Here is a 21,881-nt window from a genome sequence, read left to right on the forward strand (position 1 = left end):
ACAGGAAAAATGTGATTGCTCTAGAGAGGGTACAGAGGAGATTTACGAGGATGTTGCCAGGACTGGGGAATTTTAGCTATGAGGAAAGTTTGGATAGGCTGGGGTTGTTTTCTTTGGAACAGAGGAGGCTGGGGGTTGATTTAATTGAGGTGTATAAAATTATGAGGGGCCTGGATAGAGTGGATAGGGAGGACCTATTTCCCTTAGCAGAGGGGTCAGTGACCAGGGGGCATAGATTTAAAGTAATTGGTAGAAGGGTTAGAGGGGAGCTGAGGAGACTTATTCTCACCCAGAGGGTGGTTGGGGTCGGGAACTCACTGCCTGAAAGGCTGGTAGAGGCAGAAACCCTCAACTCATTTTGAAAAGTACTTGGATGTGCACCTGAAGTGCCGTAACCTACAGGGCTACGGACCAAGTGCTGAACAGTGTGATTAAGCTGGATAGCTCTTTTTTGGCTAGCACAGACACGATGGGCCGAATGGTCTCCTTCTGTGCCGTAACTTTCTATAATTCTATGGTTCTTTACTGTATTATGAATCTTATGTTTATCAAAAGCCTCCTTTTCTGTTTCATTTTAATCACTACATCTTTAGTCATCCAGGGTGCTCTAGCTTTTGATGCCCTTCCTTTGCCCTTTGTGGGAATGCATCTACTCTGTACCTGAACCATCTCCTCCTTGAAGGCCTCCCAGTGTTCAATTACTGTTTTGCCAACAATTTCTGATTCACCTGGGCAAGATCCCTCTTTAACTCGCTGAAATTAGCCCTCCTCCAGTTAAGTATTTTTACGCTTGATTGTTCCCTCTCTTTTTCCATAACTATTCTAAACCTGATGATATTATGATCACTGTTCCCCAAACGCTCCCCCACTGAAACATGTTCCACTTCATTCCCCAGAACTGGATCCAGCACTGCTTCCTTCGTTGTTGGGCTGGAAACACACTGATCGAGAAAGTTCTCGTGTACAAATTCAGGAATTCCTCCTCCTCTTTGCCCTTTAAACTGTTACTATCCCAGTCTATATTGGGATAATTGAAGTCTCGCATTATCACTACTCTATAGTTCTTGCATCTTTCTGTAATTTGCCTGCAAATTTCCTCCTTTATCTCCTTCCCACTATTTGATGGCCTATAGTATACACCCAGTAGCGTAATAGGTCCTCTATTGTTCCTGAATTCTAACCAGATTTTGTCTTTGACCCCTCAACTACATCACCCCTTTCTAGTGCCATAATAGCTTCTTTGATCAATACTGCCACCAGCTCCCCCACTCTTCCTCCTTTCTTTACTTCCCTATCTTTTCTGAATACCTTGTAGCCAGGAATACCCAATCCTCCCCTTCTTTGAGCTAGGTCTCTGCTGTTGCCACTTTATCATAGTCCCGTGTGGCTATTTGTGCCTGCAGCTCACCAACCCTATTTACCATGCTTCGTGCATTTATACACATGCACTCCAAACTCATCTTAGACTGCCTTACATTTGCCCTCTGTCTGATTCCTCCCATTTCTGAACTATTCTTGACTCTAGTGCTCTTGTCTCTCCCAGTCCTCTGTGCGCCTTGTTTCTCCTCAATATTTCATCCTGGTGCCCGTCCCCCTGCCAGATTAGTTTAAACCCTCCCCCACAGCACTAGTGAACCTCCCCACGAGGACATTGGTCCCAGCTCTGTTGAGGTGCAACCCTTCCATCTTGCATAGGTTCCTCCTGCCCCAGAACCGGTCGTAATGTCTCCTGCACTATTTCTCCAGCCACGCATTAACCTATCTTATCCTACTATTCCTATATTCACTACTGCGTGGCACTGGGAGTGACCCAGAGATTACTACCTTTGAGATCCTGCTTTTTAAACTTTCTTCTCTAGCTCATGAATGTCTGATTGCAGGACCTTAACCCTTGGTTAAGGTCCTGCAATCAGACCGTTGGTTCCCACATGGACCACAAGTTTTGGCTTTTCCCCTTCCCCCCTCAAAATGTTCTGCACCCTCTCAGTGATGTCCTTTACCCTGGCACCAGGGAGGCAACTCACCATGCGGGACTCACGTTGGTGGTTGCACTGAAGGGGTTTCTACGCTTTCTTATGAAACATCCAGTTATTTCAATTTTTCATCTCCCTGCACAAAACTTCATTCTTGCCTAATTATTTAAATTTTACCTCTGTAACTTCTACTACTTTTAAATATTTCTTTGAATCACTCATTGCTGTTCTAATAGGAAAGGTACATCAGTGCGCACAGATGTGTTGGAAGAAATGAGAAAATAAGGTAAATCAGGAAATTGTGATCAGATGATGTCAATTTTGTCTTTTAAAGGCCTGAAGGCTGTAAGAGGAAAGTAAGGTTAAGGGAAATAAGGGATTCCAGTTTTGACATTCTGGGAAGGAATGAGTTAGAGTAGGAGATGATGCTAGATCCAAGTTTGTTTGATGTGCTCTCCCTCTGCTCCTAAGAACTAATGTTGTACTGACCTCACCAGCTAGGTATGCCTTCTGATTGTGAATAGATCAAAACCAGGCAACAGATCCAAACTCTCTCCTTCTCTGACTGGATTCCGATCTGGATTCTATAAAGCAGTCTCCACAGAGACACGGTTTTCAAGTTGAAATATGTGAGGAAATGAATCATTGGATGCGGGTACATCTCTCTTCCATAATTTTAATGAAATGCTTTAATAAATCTGGTTTATGCTGAAATACAATTGTATTGGTTTAGTATACCCTCTGAAACTGCTCTTCACTGTCCTGTTCCCCAAATTCTACATTATCACTCCATGTATGAACACTTCCCTTCCCCACTCACATGTGAATGAGTCAGCATGAAATGCTTGTCAGAAAATCCAGTGGGAGATCCTTTCTATAAAACAGAATTGCCAAATGGACCTAATTCAAGCCTGGGACTCCCTTCTTTCTATGCAAACACCTTAATGACTCAGAATAACACAATAATTTTTCCCTTTGACAGAGGGAAAGTTCAAATCAAAAACTATTAACTATGGATTTGTGAAATGTTCCATACATGCTTGACTCAGTTTGATGGATAACTGTGGTAAATTTTACGTAGTTCTCAAATTGCCATTCAGCAGACGCTAGTTGATTTGACATGAATGATGCTGTATTATTTTAAATGCACTCGGAGGTAGAAAACTTTGTGTTCTTTGAAACTCTAATGGCATTATAGCACATTAGTACATAGATTATTATAATCAAGCCACCTGATTGGCTAAGACAACGGGCATTAATGCATGATAAGCGCTCGCATTCTTATAACAAGGACAGCAGGTCAAATGCCATACCACAAATTTCTAAACTGCCATTCTATCTAGTAATAGATAATGAACATTCTTGTGGTTTAATCAGTTCTCGGTCCCTTATGCTAGCATTAAAAACACACTACAGTATTCATTATTGCCAATAGTAGATTTCTATCACAAATTCACTCTGTAATCTCAGTTCATTCTAACCATGACAGTGAATCCTGATCAGGGATTCTGGTGTTGCACAGGTTTATGTTAACCCAAATCACCGTTTGTGCTTTTTAAATGTTGTAGTTTTCTTACTTTTTGTTAATATTGTGCAAAACAATATTGTGCAAATCTCTTTTTTATAACTTTTTTGTGAGAGATAAGTCTTTATCCATTGTGGAAAATGGAATATTGCATGTCGTGAAAGTATACTGTGTTCTGTATTACATGTATGTACAAATACCCAGATACCAAACAAACAGTTGATAGCTGAATACCAAGCTGCAGCTCACATCAATAGGCCCAGTGAAGTTCTTGATCACTAAAGCCTATACCGATGAAAAAGTTGTTCATAATTTAACAGAAGTGCAACCTTATTTGCATGTGAAAGAAAAAGAAATCACACAATGACATCAAATCACTATGAAAGCCAGTAACTTTACTGATTTGTCTGCAAAATACAAATTATACCTTATTTCCAGCGAGAGAAACTTGAATTTTCCCATAAAAATTTTCACTACAGACAGCTGAATTAAGTCCCTTGAGATACATAGATGTAGTTTAACTTAGTTATTAACATCTTTTTGTCATCAAGTGGCGACAAAGTCCAGCTTATGCCGCTGTGAGCCTCTTTATTTTTGCTGCAAACGTCCACATTTCCCCCATTTACAAGCAATCGTTTTGTATTACTATTGTATAATGGAAACAAATCCTCAGAAAAAATAACAGCAAACCAGCTGGAGCAATCCAAGTATGTTTCAGGTCAATAATAATAGTCCTTCTAAAGCAATCCAGGGCTACAGTTTATAACAGTTCCTTCATATAGAGCACCGGTACCGTATTTCATTGCTTAATTAACTGACCTCTTTAAACTGTTTTGAGGTATGGACGAATTTGAGGTATGAACAGGGAAAGTATAATATATATAATACCTGAACTAAAAAATAAAACAGAAAACAATTAGAGAAGCATATTTTCAAAACTGTGGCTAACCGCCTGGATTGCTCCATGTCTTTGGTTAAAATATTAACAAAAGCCTTTATCATTACTCTACACTTGAAGCACTCTAAATAAACATTATTTGATCAGTTTTTCCAGAACTCTGTAGTGGCAGGAAACCAGCGTCAGGTGAAAAATGCCACATTGTACACAGCGGATGGCACAAACAATAACAGTTGAAGCACTCATATTTTAATCTTTCTTTAATTTAATTTTTTTAGGCAATAGTCTTTTTCGAGCAATAAAGTGGTTTTCAGGAACACTTTTGTTTTTAATTGTTAAGGGTGTTTCTAGTAAAGCCAGACCTTCAAGGTATACTTTACGGAGGTTGGTAAGTGGCGGTGTGTGTATAAAGTTTATTTCTTGCTTGATGTTGTCATGTTAAAAAAGACTATTTTAATGGCCAACTATAAATAAATATATTGTCAGATTTTTAAAAATAAACTTTCAAAAAAAGTATAATATACTGAATTGTAGTTATCTAGTTGATTTTCTTTTGAAGAATACCTTTCTTGAATGCTGTATATTTTGTTGGTGTGACCATTTTCTAGGGCTTTTAAAAATATTTCACTGGGGCAACATAAAATTACAGATGGTACCCCACTTATCATAAAACTCTGTCTTTTAGAGGTAGAATAGTGGATTTTACAGAATATTCTGTCAAAGCTGATCTGGTTTGCTGATATTTTCACTATCTCAGCTGTTACTGTATGACATCTGCTGGCTCTGATACGTCAACTCAAGTTACTGGCAGCAGTAATGCATTGCAAACATCAAGATATCAGTAAATGACTTTACTCTCACTTCTGCGCAGAATAGTAACAAGCCTTTTGGATGTTCATGAGTTTTATAAAACATAAAATAACTTAAGTGCCCCCAAGAAAGTGCCACTGACTTTTTTTGTCTCGCAGTAAAGAACATTGCCTAAATCAGTTAGCCAATGGGTTGTGTGAGTAAATGAGAATATACAAGGGGCTCTGCCCCAATAATTCTTAAAACCACAGTACTGTATAATTATATGCTAACTCAGAATTAGCTCGGTGGTCAAACATACAGCAAAATTATAACACTTGGATAACAGTAGGTAGAGGGTTGTAGGTACAGAAAGGAGTGACCCATTATGAATGAAGTTGTGCTTCTCAATTCATTTTAAAAAAAATTGTTGATACTGATTTGCTGTTAACATGATATTTTGCTATTAGCTCGATCTACGATGAAATCGATCATTTAATTTTTTTAAAAGTTGCTGAATTAAAATAGTGTTAGGAACCTGCGGCTGCCTGACATTCATTTATATACTGAGTCGTTAGTGAGAATTGCTTTTTAATAACATATAAACACACTACAATGAAGATGTGAAGGCATGAAAGTTAACTGGGTTTGAAGCTTTAAATGTGAGTTAGCTTTCAAAAACCATTTAGCATTAAATGGAGCTGTTACAGAACTGAATGAGAACATGTACACAAATGCATCTCAATTAGGTTGTGGTTAAGGGTTATGATTGAGGAAAGTTACATCTTCTTTCACAATCTTTAAAAACACACTTAATTTTTTTTAGTTTAAAACATATCAGTGACAAAATATCCGCTGGTAATTCTTCAGATTCAAAAATTCCTGTTTAGAAAACATACAAATCCAAATAAATTGAACTGACTAATTTTGCCAAGTATTCAGATTAGGTTATGAATAGATCAGCATTTCACCATAATGCTCAGAATTACAAATTAACAACTGGATGCACTGTAGCAAAACTAGCCTTGACATCAAGGTCCTTCTGAAATTACCCCAGTGCCCAAAATGAAAGGCAGCCCCATTCCTTTCTATGTTTTAATTCCTAAACAGTAACAAAATTTAGAATACATACTAAACCCGTCTTCCCAACTGGTTAACCTCTTTATACTGAACACAGCCAACTCTGATTCTGCAAAAGGTGTGCAGAAGAGACCTAAAGAATTTAGTTACTTAAACGTGCATATGCACAAATACATTCCCCCCCACTAATAAGATAACCAAAACAATGTTTGCTATGACCATAATTAATATATATTAGAAAGCTATACACAAGCATGTTAATTTCACAGATTTTAAAAGATTTTCTTAATATTATTTTTTATATAATTAGAAATACACAATTCAAAAACAAAACCTCTACAAAGAGAAAACAGTTATCTTGGTTAGCAAAGCGTGGAGTTTTTTTCATGGCTTAGGGTAGTGCTTCCATACGAAGAGCCCAATTCCATTATTTTTAGGATTGTTTAAAATACCGGCAAAGCTATCAGGAAAAAAAAACATTTTGGCTTAGGTAACTACAAAAAGCCACAAATGCTTTGCAAACGTTTTTCTTGCTTTCATATGAAAATATAAGCAAAATGTAATGTACATCTTTTTTTTAAATCCACTTAAAATGTTAAACAGACCCAGAATTTGGACTTTTCCACATAGTAACGATATTCCATTTTTTTTGTCAAAGTATGGTCCTCTTTTAAATGACTTTGATCCATTTTATTGAGTGCCATACTCTACTGATATGCCTTTTTTGTTAGTATGTGTAGAGATGTCAGTTGACCGATTAGTTTTGTTGAGAATGGTCACCCATATTTCTGGGCCTGTCAACCACCTATACATATATAATTTTTTTTTGTTTTTGTTGCATAACAGCTGCTCTTTCTCTCTCAGCAAAGATCGCCAATTCTGGCAAATGTTTCCTTTTAATCTGCTATTTACATGTAAATACGTTGAACCTGCAACATGACACTATCTATTGTAACATACATTTTGCAAGGGAGCACAGCAATGAAAAAGAGTTAGCAGTTAAATCTACATTGTACAAGGGTTTTCTTTGTACAACTCAAGTGCTAAAGCTGTTATCTCAGCAATTTACGTTACTTTATATCACTGAGGCAAGTTAAAAGTACTTTTACAAAACAGAGTACCTGACTTATTTTCCACACACAGCACATATAATGTAGAACCCCCCTCCCTCCCCTGCCCTGTAATGTAGCGCACACACACACCGCAAGAAAAAAAGATTACTGAAGAATCTTATCATGTTGCCCATCCTTCAGACAGCCTCATCCGTTTGACAGACGAACTTTCCCTTTCGTCTGGCAAAGGCCTTGTAAGTCCGATGGGGGAGTGGAAGTCATTCCTGTGATCCTCTCGGTCACTTCCATCATAGGAACTGCTACAGCTGCTCAGACTATCCACTGGAGATCGCCCTGCCTCGAGCCTTGAGTGCTGCGGGTATCCCAATGGCGTGTGGGTGCGGTCTCTAGGAGGAGAAACAGGTTCTGACTTGATGTTGAGGCTTTGAGTAGAAGGCAGGGAGAGATTTGAATTCTGAGATAAGTGAGTGCTAGTGCAAACTCTGTAGAAGGAAAGGAAACCAGTTACAGAATGAGGAGGGCGATTGCCCCCACCTGCATACATACAAACATGCATGGACACTCACGCAGATGCACATGTATGTCAAGGGTTTGAGATTTTTTAACAGAAGCAACTGTGCTAGTAGTATTAGACTTTTAGACTTACACAGATGTGTTGCTGCTTCTAGCTGTCTTAGAAAGGTGACAATATCAAAAATAACTGAAAACTGACACTGCCAATCTCAATACTGCTTGCAATCTCACATTCATCTACTTTACAGCACAGAAAATTCCCCTCTAGATTTACAAATAGGCACCTAATAAGTACTAAGTTTCAAACTGTACAGATATGAAGCCCTGGTTAATGGTAAACAATTTAAAGAGATCCATAGTTCTTGTTTTCATGTTACTACTTAAACAAGTTTCTGTTTGCTCAGACAGAGACTGCTCATTGTTGAGAGGCATAAAAATGGCTTTTTGGGAGTTATACACTGATGTTGTGAAGTAATAATTTTTTATCTTGAGCAATTGAAGGACATGATGAATACTTCCGATATTTACATTAATAAAAATTAAAATATTAATGATCTTTAGTATGGAGGATTAAAAGGTTTAGGAGTTAAAGATTTTAACTCCTAAACCCATGAAATGCTAATGGCAGTGGGTTGGAGATTAACGATAAAGAAGCTTTTCAAACAAATGCAGTAATAGAGTTGGTTCAGGATTCGGTCTGTTTATATTGTTTGGTCAATTGCATTGCACTAACAAACAACCATAGTTGCTTTAAAGTTGCAGGTTTGTAACTTCATTTCTGGCTGTTGGACCTTCCCAAATGACTGTGGAGGTTCCATATAGGGAAACCATTGGACAGAAAAAACTGGCAATTGTGCAACTAGAGGTAATGTTTATATTGCCCCTCCATCATTGCTACTGAAGTTCTGAAGATGCTGGGGAAAACCATCTGTCCAGGTCGTTTGGGCACTTCAGGAGACAGCATCACTATCTCACTAATGTCACAGCGCTGCCGCTGAAGTCAGTGCTGCTAACAGTGGTATTACTGTTAAGATAAGTGCATGAGTTTCACCACAACTAATGAAGAATGGCAACCTGACATCACTTCAAACACTGAAGCTACTTGCCACTGTCAAAAATACTTTACATGCCTGTCCTAAAGAGATGCAGTTTGAGGTTAAGTTTGAGCATTCACTATATCCATAGTGATACAATTTAAGTGCCTTTGATAGAAAAACACTATATTCAAATAAAATATTTTGAAGTAAAAATTTGAGTACTTTTAGCAACTGAATTTGCAAGGCACAGTGAGATAGCATACTGAGCAGTCTTGCTGGAGAGTGTGATGAAATACCCGTCAAAAGATCAGAATTGATGATTTCTGATTGAAAACTCTGTTTTGTCCCTTTGATTATAAAATTAAGTAACAGCCTGCTGCAGTGGTTATGTTCATAATTTGCTCTGTGACAGAGAACTGTTAAGCCATTATCCATTGATTTAAATGGATATTAGCAAACATACTTGGAAGAATGACTTGGAGCATTATGTTGGAATAACTAACGCAGGACAAAACAAATGAAGATGTTATGTTGATGCTCTTAACCTGGACCATGAGTGTATGGGTTAGGTTAGTAGCTAACATGATGTGAGTCATGATGTGGAGATGCCGGTGATGGACTGGGGTTGACAATTGTAAACAATTTTACAACACCAAGTTATAGTCCAGCAATTTTATTTTCAATTCACAAGCTTTCGGAGGCTTCCTCCTTCGTCAGGCTTTCGGAGGCTTCCTCCTTCACATCGTTCACCTGACGAAGGAGGAAGCCTCCGAAAGCTTGTGAATTGAAAATAAAATTGCTGGACTATAACTTGGTGTTGTAAAATTGTTTACAAACATGATGTGAAGCATGATATCACAGCAATGATAGTACCTTTTGTCATGGGGTTGTTTCTGAAGCTTTACCTTTGACAGTAATAAAATATGGACCTTTTTTGTTTAGCACCATCCTTAAAGGGACTCATTGCAGCACTTTTGCTGGTACATTTTGGAATTGTTAGAAGCTCTGTTACACAGTCATGTGCTAAAAGCTGTGCACTACGATTGGGTCGACTTGTGGCATATTTACCTGTGTATAATCGGAATAACTAATCGCCTAACTTTCCCTATATCCTCATCGCTTTCAAATCTCAGGGGTAGAAATTCGTTCACGCCAACCTGCCAGTGCGAATTGGGAGCAGGGAACGATCCCTAGGCCTGAACGGGTAGAGTCGAGGTGAATCCGATATTAGGTTTTGGGCCTCATTTGAATGACACTGAAGAGCTGCAGACACATACTGGGCATCCCCAGGCAGCTCACTGGTGAAGTGATTTCCAATAGCGGTCCTCAGGTAAGGCCTTAAAGGGGAAGGTGATCGGGAGGATGGGGCGACTAAGATAGAGGGCTGATTGGGGGTAAACCGGAGGGAAGGTCGATCGGGGAGCAGCCGGGAGAGGGAGCTGATCAGGGGGATGGGATTGAGGTTCCTTAATGGACTTTCATCTTAACCAACTCTGGATGCCTCCTCTGAATGTTTTGGCTTTTTCAGAGCCATTAGACTTTGTAGCTTTTTTTGGCGTTTATTTGTAATGTTATTGATGAGCTAAGTATTCTTTTATTCCTAAAATACTTGAGTTATATGGACATTTGAAGGGTTTTACTGTCACTGGAGTTTCATTGACAATGATACTCCTTTCTTTCTAGATCTAACGGCCCACTGCCACCCAATACGAAATATCACAACTGCATACCTGCGCAGATGATGTCACAGCACATCAGAACATATTCTTTGATATATATATATATATATATATATAGACATATGAAACATCTACACCAAAACATCCTAACCTAAAATACATTTGACAATTTCTAATAATTAATATTTTGCTGCTTCAAGTGTAAAATTATCATAAATCAATTTCTTTGAGGTTTTGTATTGTCATACAACTAAATTTCGGCATTTTGATGTTCACACAGCACTGTATGTGATGAAGGTACTATGCTGCCCCCAAGTGGCTAATCACTGCCAAGCTATTTCTACATGAGGTTAAAGGTCTCGTACTCATTGGACTCGTTTGTATTGAGACTGCTGAATGGATTCTGTTCCTACTCAGTTTTAAAAATCGCGAGTTAAGTTCACTCCAGTGCATAATTTTGATGTCTACCAAAAGTATATACCAGACCTGAATCACACATATATTAGGCCTTTTAATCTACTTTTGGATTTAGTCCCACTTCTAAACATTATTTTAAATTTCAACAAGGAATTTCTATCTGCACAAATAATCTTAGCTGTTAAATATTCCCTAGCCTGATTATAGTATATTTTGTAGCTTATGAGAAAAATTTTCCAAGACCCTGAGCCACTGGTGAGGCTTGCACACAGCAATTTTCCATTCAATGATTTCAGTGGACAGAAAATCGTGGGCATTGCACTGGTGATTTTCCACAAAGCCATCCACTGCATGCAGGGTGCTGCCAGTGGGTTAGGTCTCAGAAAGTTTTGGCCCATATATTTTATTTAAAAAGTCAAAAATTAATAATGCTACTCACTCAGAAAACAAACATAATCATCATTCTCCCAGTGTACTCATTTAGCAGCCTACATTCAGGTGGATGGGCGCACAGAAATAATTCAAGGTTTCAGTTCTAATTATTTTCTGACCTGGGCAATAAGGTCTTTATTTAACTATTTAAATTCACCGCTGGCAGTATTCAGGCATATTTTACTTGAAATAATATTTACTATTGATTCTTTGATTTCACAAAGGTACCCAACTCAACCGAAAAGTCTAGGCTGCAAGGCTGCTTTGGTTAAAAAAATATATAAATATTGCCTTTAATGGTGGAAAATATCCAGAGTGGAGGTTTTGCTCCGCTAAAAGCAAGACTGCTTTTATGATTTATTTTACATGAAACACCCAATGGAGTGCAGGCACACATCGGATAGTGAAGTAATGGTTAGAGCTCCTCTATGACCATTTAAAAATGTAGTAGTACCTGCAAGCCCTAAAATGATTCTCCCCTCATCCAATCTTCTAATTGATTCTAGTTTAATTGTGAAGTAATGTAGAAAACATATGATTACCCACATAGTTATGCTGTGAAAGAAGAACTGGATGTATGGAACAATATCTGGGGCCCAACAATGTTCTACAGGCATGGCTGGACTCAAAAAATATGAAAGTAAAGCTTGCACAAAACTAATTACAATATATGTATATTAAAATGCTTCGGCTCTGGAGCTTGGCATGAAACCACCCTAATCTGATGGGGTGACGATTACCTATCTCTTTCAGTTGCAAGGGTCCTCTCTGAATGAATTTAAGGAAATTGCTACCGAGTAACACAGAAATACCGCAGCAGTGGGTGCTCTTCTAAGGTTAGGGTTAAGGCACATCACTTTACATTACTTTACTGTACTCTACAACCTGAGCTGGTGAGTGCTTGCTGCTGACACAGCTTACCTTTCCCCAGCAACAACAACCAAGACCTCAATAAGTATAAAAGTTCATCTAAATTGGCAAACAGGTTCATATTTAGCAGCACTTTTGCAGTATACTATTGCGATTATAGGCTCATAACTGAGTTGGAATAAAACTTGTTTAATGATTTTTACTCATGGATTGTACAGTACCGTAAGTCATTGCACACATATATATGTTCAAAAGCCCATTGCTGTGTCTGCCTTACATAACTGGTACACTGTGAGAATGAAGAGATCAAATGAATAAATCATACAAGAAGATTAATTCACTGTTATGTTAAATGTACTTACCCCAGCTGGCTTAGGGCTGAATGTTGCATATTCTGAAGCTGTTGTTGCTGCCAGCCAGTCATCGAGCCCAGGTGGAGGGCACTGGCAGTATTAAACCCAGTGAGAGACGACAAGTCAGCACTACTAAGGGAATATTCTTTATTGTGATGTCAGCAGGGACCAGAATAAAAGAAAGAAGAAAAATTGAAGACAATTAAACATGATGGACTTCACAATGTATCCTTCAGATCATTGATGAAACAATGAACTTTTGATGTTCTAAACATCAACCGTTTGAAAAAGTATTAAGATTTGACTTTTTGGGAAGCTAGCACACCATGTTGAAAGAAAACGTAGAATTATAGAACCAGAAACATTTATAGAACAGAAGGAAGCCATTCACTTCATCGTGTCTGTACCAACTCTAGAGCAATCCAAAACTAATGCCGCTGCCTTGCTCTCTGACTACAGCATTGTATCTTCCTCTGCTTCAAATAGTTATCTAATTTTCCCTTAAAAAATGCAATGGTCCCTACCTCAACTACTCCCTGTGCAAAACATTCCATACTCCAACTGTATGTGTAAAGAAGATTTTTCTAATCTCTCTCTTCACTCTTTTAGTGATGATTTTAAATTGATGACCCCTTGTCACTCACTTCCCAACCAGAGGAAATAGTCTTTCTCTATTCACCCTATTAAATCTCTTCATAATTTAAAAAAATAACACTCCTCTTAGTATTTTCTGCTCCAGGGGAAATAGATGCAGTTTCTCAAGTCTCTCCTTATAACTACAGCTTCTCATCCCTGACATCATCCTGCTGAATCTATGCTACATGATTTTGGTTGCTTTACTGTTCTTTCTATAATAGAGCATTGTCACATTTCTGGATTTTTGACCATTTTTCCATAGAAAGGATTTGGAAAAAGAATTACTTTTAATGTTGGGGATTTCAAAAGCAACGTGTATATTCTCACGAGTTTAAAAAAAGAGGTGCCCAGATAAAAAGTGGTTAATATGCCAAACTGGAAGTTTCTTCTCCCAGAGACTGAACAAAAGGTAATTTGTTAGCTAGTTAGGTATCTGGAAAATACCTTGCATCATGGTGTTGGAAAACACTTTGATCTCTGTTGGATGTGAGAGAGGTTTTTATAAATGAGAGCAAAGATACCAAAAAGTCAGCCTGGCTTTTGGAAATAGGTCTGCACAAGCAGTCAGGTAGGAAAAGGATGCAAAAAACATGGAACTGCAAGCTGCGGAGCAGGATGCAGAGAGACTTATGATGTTTAAGTTAAGTAAAATGACCCACCGGAGTGGGGAAGCATAGTGCGTTCCTTATTTTGTATTGTTATGGAAACATAAATTGTACGAATTGAACTAAGTGATTCTAATCAAACCAATTGCTCTGTACATTTCATCTTACTGCAGAATAAAGCAGCTTAATGATTCAAACCAAATTTTATCTCACCTAGTTTAACTTAGTCTGCCTTCGGAGAGTTTGAAGAAGTGCACATGTGAAAGACAAAGAGATCCAGTCCAGATCTCAAGGGAATTTCATTTTTACATTCCTGGGTTCTGCCAATGTGCAAATAGATATAGGACAGTGTAAGTCAACCTCCCGTAGGATTGAGGTGTTCAGGCTGCTTATGGAAGCAACTGATGTCACTGAACCTGGGAAGGTATCTATGATAAACCCAAATTCATAACAGGCAGCTAAAACTGCACACAATACTCTAACTATGGCCTAACCAGTATCTTGTACAAATTTGTCTTCGCTCTTGTACTATTTGCCTCTGTTGATAAAACCCAAAAACTTGCACTTTCAAGAAATTATGTACTTGAACCCTAAAGTCTCCCTGTTTATCTTCACCCTTCAGCATCTTTCCATTGAGTGTATACTCCCATTCCTTGTTTATCCTCCTAAAATGTATTACCTCACACTTTTCCACATTAAATTGCATCTGCCATCTATCTGCCCATTCCCTTACTCTATCTATGTCTTTCTGAAATCTTTTACATTCCTTCTTGTTGTTTGAAAACCCCTTACTTTTGTGTCATCAGCACATTTACTCGCTATGCCTAAGTCAAAATCTGTACAGAGAACAAAAGTGACTCAGCACTGATCCCTGGGCACACCATGTTCAACCCTTTTCCAATCAGAGCAACAACCATTAAACTTAACCCTTTGCTTCCTGTCCATCAACTAACTTTCTATCCATACTGCTACATATTCTCTTGAATTTTTGTAATAAATCTCCTATGTCTATTACAGAACGCCTTCTGAAATCCATCTACTCCATATCAACTACATTCCCTTTATCTACCCAGTCACTTCGACAAACAAACTTTAATAAATGTCAAATATGACTTGACTTTAAAAAAACCATATTGGCTGTCCTTAATTATCCAATGCATACATAAATGCTCATTGATTTGATCTCAAATTATGGATTCTAAGAGTTTGGCCACAACACGTTAGAGTTCTTGGTCTAAAGTCTATTCCTGTTAATTCAAAGCCATTTGTTTCAACAAAAAATTTGAATTTTCCAGTAATTGAAATTAAGCAATTTAGATGAAACAGGAATCGATTTTTACTTGAAATGAATTTGATTTAACTGATAATTTGAATTAAATGATAAGACTATATTAGAATCATAGAATCACAGAAATTTACTGCCCGTTGTGTCTGTGCCGGCTAAAAAAGAGCTATCCAGCCTAATCCCACTTTCCAGCTTTTGGTCCGTAGCCTTGTAGGTTACGGCACTTCAAATGCAAATCCAAGTACTTTTTAAATGAGTTGAGGGTTTCTGCCTCTACCAACCTTTCAGGCAGTGAGTTCCAGACCCCCACCACCCTCAGGGTGAAAAAAAAATCTCCTCAACTCCCCTCTAATTCTTCTACCAATTACTTTAAATCTATGCCCCCCGGTTATTGACCGCTCTGCTAAGGGAAATAGGTCCTTCCTATCCACTCTATCTAGGCCCCTCATAATTTTTTACTCCTCAGTTAAATCTCCCCTCAGCCTTCTCTGTTCCAAAGAAAACAAACCCAGCCTATTCAATCTTTCCTCATAGATAAAATTCTCCAGTCCTGGCAACATCCTCGTAAATCTCCTCTGTATCCTCTCTAGTGCAATCACATCCTTCCTGTAATGTGGTGACCAGAACTGTATGCAGTGCTCCAGCTGTGGCCTCACTAGTGTTTTATATATAGTTCTAGCATAATCTCTCTGCTCTTATATTACATGCCTCGGGTAATAAAGGAAAATATCCCGTTTGCCTTCTTAACCACCTTATCTACCTGTCCTGCTACCTTCAGAGATCTGTGGACATGCACTCCAAGGTCCCTCTGTTCCTGATACTGTACCTGATTTATCCTTCACTCCCTTCTTGAACAAGCTGCATATACATAGCACCTTTAATGTAGTAAAACATCCCAAGGCGCTTCACAGGAGCGTTATCAAACAAAATTTGACACCGAGCCACATAAGGGGATATTAGGACAGGTGACCAAAAGCTTGGTCAAATAGGTAGGTTTTAAGGAACGTCTTAAAGGAGGAGAGAGAGGTTGAGAGGTGGAGGGGTTTAGGGATGGAAATCCAGAGCTTAGGGCCTAGGCAGCTGAAGGCATGGCCGCCAATGGTGGAGCGATGAAAATCGAGGATGCGCAACAGGCCAGAATTGGACTGAAATATTCTGGTCAGAGTCTAAGCTATTTCCTGGGGAGCCGTCAAGGCGCAGTCACTTATCCACCTTGAGTTCTGCTACATTTTCAGATCCAGCTCATTTTCTACAGTTATCTCTAAAACTTGTTCCACATCCTCCTCTAATACACCTATGTTCTCACTTCCACCATCATTTGTAAAAGCTGATGCAAAATATTGATTTAATATTTCTCCCATACTTTCATCTTCTACAACTAGATTTCTCCCTTCATTCCTGAGTGGTCTTACTCTCTCTTTAGTTACTCTTTTACTTTTAATATGTTTATAAAAGCCCTTACTATTTTCAATTCTTTATTTTCCTTCATCACACCCCATTTTCTATATTCCTGATAATTTTCTTTAGTGTTATCAACTCTCGTTTTATGATATACCTCCCAATAAGTTTCAGTTAGTTTTAATCTCTCTTTTAGAAATGATTAATAGTCACTTGGACAAGTGTGGATTAATAAAGGAAAGCCAGCACGGATTTATTAAAGGCAAATCGTGCTTAACTAACTTGATTGAGCTTTTTGATGAGGTAACAGAGAGTGTTGATGAAGGCAATGCGGTTGATGTTGTGTATATGGATTTTCAAAAGGCATTTGAAAGTGCCACACAATAGGCTTGTCAGCAAAATTGAAGCCCATGGAATAAAAAGGGCAGTGGCAGCATGGATACGAAATTGGGTAAGTGACATGAAACAGAGAGTAGTGATGAATAGTTGTTTCTCAGACTGGAGGAAGGTATACAGTGGTGATCCCCAGGGGTCGGAACCAGGGCCACTGCTTTTTTTGATATATATTAATGACTTGGACTTGGGTGTACAGGGCACAATTTCAAAATATGCAGATGACACAAAACTTGGAAGTGTAGTAAACAGTGAGGAGGATAGTAATAGACTTCAAGAGGACGTAGACAGGCTGGTGGAATGGGCGGACACATGGCAGATGAAATTTAACGCAGAGAAGTCCGAAGTGATCCATTTTGGCAGGAAGAATGAGGAGAGGCAATACAAACTAAATGGTACAATTCTAAAGAGGAGCAGGAACAGTGAGACTTGGGGGTATGTGTGCACAAATCTTTGAAGATGGCATGACAGGTTGAGAAAGCGGTTAAAAAAGCATATGGGATCATGGGCTTTATAAATAGAGGCATAGAGCACAAGAGCAAGGAAGTTATGTTAAACCTTTATAAAACACTGGTTTGGCCACAACTGGAGTATTGTGTCCAATTCTGGGCACCGCACTTTAGGAAGGATGTGAAGGCCTTAGAGATGGTGCAGAAAAGATTTACTAGAATGGTTCCAGGAGCGAAGGACTTCAGTTACGTGGATAGACTGGAGAAGCTGGGGTTGTTCTCCTTAAAACAGGCAAAGTTGAGAGGAGATTTGATAGAAGAGTTCAACATTTTGAAGGGTTTAGATAAAGTAAATAAAGAGAAACTGTTCCCAATGGCGGAAGGGTCTAGAACCAGAGGACACAGATTTAAGGTGATTGGCAAAAGAAACAAAGGCGACATGAGGAAAAACTTTTTTACGCAACAAGTAGTCATGATCTGGAATGTGCTGCCTGGAAGGGTGGTCGAAGCAGATTCAAACATGGCTTTCAAAAAGGAATTGGATAAATACTTGAAGGGAAAAAATCTGCAGGGCTACGGGGAAAGAACGGGGGAATGGGACTAACTGGATTGCTCTTACAACTAGCCAGCATGGGCTTGAAAGACTGAATGGACTCCTCTTGTGCTGTAACCATTCTATGATTTTATTATCCATCGAACTCTATGCTTTGATGCACCTCTCTTTTTGCCTTATAGGAATACACTTATTTTGCACTCTATCCATCTCAGATTTGAAGATTTCCCACTGCTGATCTGTCATACTGTCTGCTGACATTTCTGCCCACTTATTTTGGGCTAGATCCCTTTTTATATTACTGAACTGTACCCTTTTTTCCAGGCGAGTATCCTTATTTGATTCTTCATTGTCCTTTTCTATTTTCAATTTGAAACTATTTTCCAACTGTTTTCTTACTCTCACATTAGTTATTTGCTCCACTTCATTTCCCAGACTAAATCCAGCAATGGTTCAGATTAAAAACATCCCCCAAATGTTTATGCAAAAAGAAAAATGCTTGATTATTTTAAAAGATAATTTTAAATTTCCAATTCATACAAAAACCTTCCATTCAGGGGTTTCTTCCTTCAGTGCACTCTGTTGACTTCCCTCAATGGGAAGGATTCACCTGGTCCTGAAGTAGTTCATTTATTTTAATGGAGGATCTGACTTCAGATTGCCTTTGAACCTAATCCAGAATTTCTCATCTTGGGTGAAAAGCATGCTACTGAGCCAGTAGTGAGTTTTTCTATACAACATGTTTATTACAACAAACTGGACCACACCTGAACCATACTGAGACTTCACTTGTACAGTACAGCAAGACTCAATCTCTCTCTTTTGGAGTTATCTCCTTCTAATCATATACTAATGTGGCATCACTCCCTTCATCTTATCATTGCTAATTCATTCCTATTGGCTCTTGACTTAACAATATAAGTAGTTTAAAAAAAAATCTTATTATGGGAGTTTGTTAACAACTAAAGTGGCTGAAAGTCATATGTGCTTCCTAATGTTGTTCAAAATTGTGTTCTTGTTCATCATTCCAGTTACAAGTTGTCTGAACCTATTAAACATATTAAGACAAAGATAAATGGTCAGGACCACTGAGTCCTTTCAGGCCTCTCACAAACAACATAAAGAATAATAATTTCCAGTCTGTTTGAAGAATATTATTAATTTAACATGTTTCTATTTTATTATTTTAAGCAGCATTCTTCATTAGGTAATTAATGACAATTTAACAAAATTCAATTCAAAACTTAATGAGTGGTAAAAAATTGTTTTCAAAATGATGCTATTAAAATGTATTGTGTTTGTAAGCTGGAACAGCTTCATTTATTCAAGGTGCATCAAAACACTTAAGGTAAATTGCTTTGAAAGTATTATACTCAGAAAATTGCTTTCAATTGGGTTCTTATTGTATTACTAGATGCCTGATAGATATGACAATCAAAACTGAAGGATATTAACGAAACGTACAATTTGGAAAGTTTGACACAGGACATCCACTGTTGCGTAATGGGGTTACAATACTTTTCACCAGGCAATGGTTTGTCCATATTTTACACTAAACTTCCTAGAATTGTATTCAATAAATAAAACAGAAAGCATTCTCACAACACATGGGATCCAAAATTAGTTGTTTTTTTATTAGAAATTGGTGCAGGACGGATTGCTGCAATTAATACACCCTCAACCACAATCTGCACCTTTAACATAGTAAAATGGCCCAAGGCGTTTCACAGAAGTGTAATCATACAAAAGTGGACACACATCTATAAATATGAATTTCCGATTGCATGGGGCAGGCTGTAGTCAGAGATGTGCCCATATTCGCACTTGCGCCTGCTTCACCCCATGCTAATTTGGTGCCCTCCCACTGTTCCCACAAATCCCAGTGGGGTTAGCACTGGAAGGCACTGGTGGGTGTGATCCTGGTGTAACCACTGGGATCGTGCTCTGAGGAATTTTGGCCCCAGTTTTCTTTTAGGTGCCTGAAAATTTTGATAAGAACCAACTATCAACAAATAAAAATCTTACTTTGTGGAGGGAAGCATGGAGGTTAGACAAATAGAAGTTGCAGGAAGCACAGTTATTTGTATGTTTGTAAAGCAATATGTGCATTCCACATGTACCAGCTGCAATCCATGGCCTGTGACAATAGGCATGTAGAAGCAGAAGGGAGCATAAACCTTTTAGAAATAATGTTGCAGCAGTACATCAGTATTTCAGAAACATGAAATAATATGGATAGTCTTAGTAAATCTATTTTGTGTGACCTAATATAACCTTGTTACTGACTGTAAAGTGATAGGAGTTACCTACCAGTACCATATGTGGTAGAAATGGCTGAAGGGTATCCTCCCATCCCATGCCCAGGCAAAGTAGGGGTTGCCACGGAAACAACCGGCGTAGCCAATGACTGTGCAGCTTGTGAGTTGTTTATTCTCTGATTCTATAAAGAAACAAAATTGTGATTTTAAGTGTAATTTTTAAGGCTCTGCATGTCTTTTTAATATTATTTGCAGATAAAACTGAAATGTACATTGGATATTTTTAATAAAATAAATCATTTAACACAATTAGCCTTGAAGAACTCTTCTAAACCTATCATTTAGAACCCTTCAGGAGACTAGATGTTCCCAAGGTAACCAATTACATCAGTGTCTCCATAGTAACCAGCCCAGTCACCAGAAAAGATTGTGTTAATGTGGCAGGAAAAAGACCATGTGGAAAGCTGATGAAATATGCATGATATCCTGTTATTGTGTTTTATCAAAAAAAACATTAATGCTATAGCAGTGGATTTCAATTGTTGTTCACAAAGAATTGGCTAGCTTTGTCCTAATTGTGAGCAGAGGTTGTAAGTGTCAATGTTTTACATTACCAGTAGGTGGTGCTGTGTTACTTCTGTTTAACAGATCTCCGGCTGCAATGCTCTTACGAAGGTAGCACATTTTAGGTTGTGCATATCATTTCTAATTTAATATCAGAACGATCAAAGCAATTGATTGACTATCAAATGAATAACTTTTGGCACAGCACAGTTCCAGAGGTATATTCTGGTAGCTATTATTTGTCCACAATATCAATCCACCTAAACCTGGCTTTTAAGTTTCATGAAAACCACAGATGTGGAACTCTGATGCTTAAGAACTATATATAATTAGAGAACCATGTTTAAGAAAGTAAATCAACATAAAGCATCTTATTTTTAAGCAGGTTGGTACTAAAAATTACTGCTTTTGAACAAGGTGGGATAGATAATGCTAATCTGCAAGGATAATGGTCATTGTACAACTTAAAACAGGATATGCAGACCAAGGCTATCTCTGAGCAGTATGAAAAACAAATCAAAAAATAAAAAAGTTACTAATATCTACTAGTGTGGAAAAAGTTTGAAGGGATCAGCAGAACTCTCACTTACCAGTAATAAATCAACATCCTCAGACTGACAGCATAGAAAAGGAGCAATGAATAACTGTTAGCTGAGACATAAAAGGTGGTTTTGTATTGAAGGAGTTCCGTCGATGGCAGATGCATGTTTTCCCACCGTCAATGCACTCTCTCATATAAAGAGGGGATGATCAAACTCCCAATGCAGCATCAGTCATACGTGTTTGTAGGTTCTGTAAGTTGCCATCAGGGCCCCGATATTTACTCGGGGCTGTGAAGAGAGCGGTGGGGAGGATTTCCGGACAGGAAACCTAGAAGTACGTTGGGGGGGCGGGGTGGTTTCGGAGATCGTTGGGGAGGGTCGGAGATCGTGGGGGTGGGTTGTCGGAGATCGTGGGGGTGGGTTGTCGGAGATCGTGGGGGTGGGTTGTCGGAGATCGTGGGGGTGGGGGGGCCGGAGATCGTGGGGGTGGGGGGGCCGGAGATCGTGGGGGTGGGGGGGCCGGAGATCGTGGGGGTGGGGGGGCCGGAGATCGTGGGGG

The 21,881-nt window shown here is 38.6% G+C and overlaps 1 protein-coding gene across 11 annotated transcripts in view; it reads right to left on the reverse strand.

The window, feature by feature from the left end:
- Positions 1-3,872: 3,872 nt before the first annotated feature.
- Positions 3,873-21,881, reverse strand: part of mef2cb (myocyte enhancer factor 2cb) — a 211,589-nt gene continuing 193,580 nt past the window's right edge. For 8 of the 11 annotated variants that reach the window (XM_067982816.1, XM_067982820.1, XM_067982813.1 and 5 more), the window contains 3 exons: positions 20,269-20,398; positions 12,649-12,784; positions 3,873-7,820 (listed from right to left, as the gene is read on the reverse strand). In XM_067982816.1, the coding sequence (XP_067838917.1) occupies positions 7,499-7,820; positions 12,649-12,784; positions 20,269-20,398 (588 nt within the window). In that variant the 3' untranslated portion in view covers positions 3,873-7,498. Of the gene's footprint in view, positions 7,821-12,644; positions 12,785-20,268; positions 20,399-21,881 lie in introns of those variants that run through there. The other 3 variants (XM_067982822.1, XM_067982821.1, XM_067982823.1) reach the window with 2 other exon arrangements.

The sequence above is a fragment of the Heptranchias perlo genome, chromosome 4, assembly GCF_035084215.1.
Source record: "Heptranchias perlo isolate sHepPer1 chromosome 4, sHepPer1.hap1, whole genome shotgun sequence".
In the NCBI taxonomy this organism is placed as follows: Eukaryota; Metazoa; Chordata; class Chondrichthyes; order Hexanchiformes; family Hexanchidae; genus Heptranchias; species Heptranchias perlo.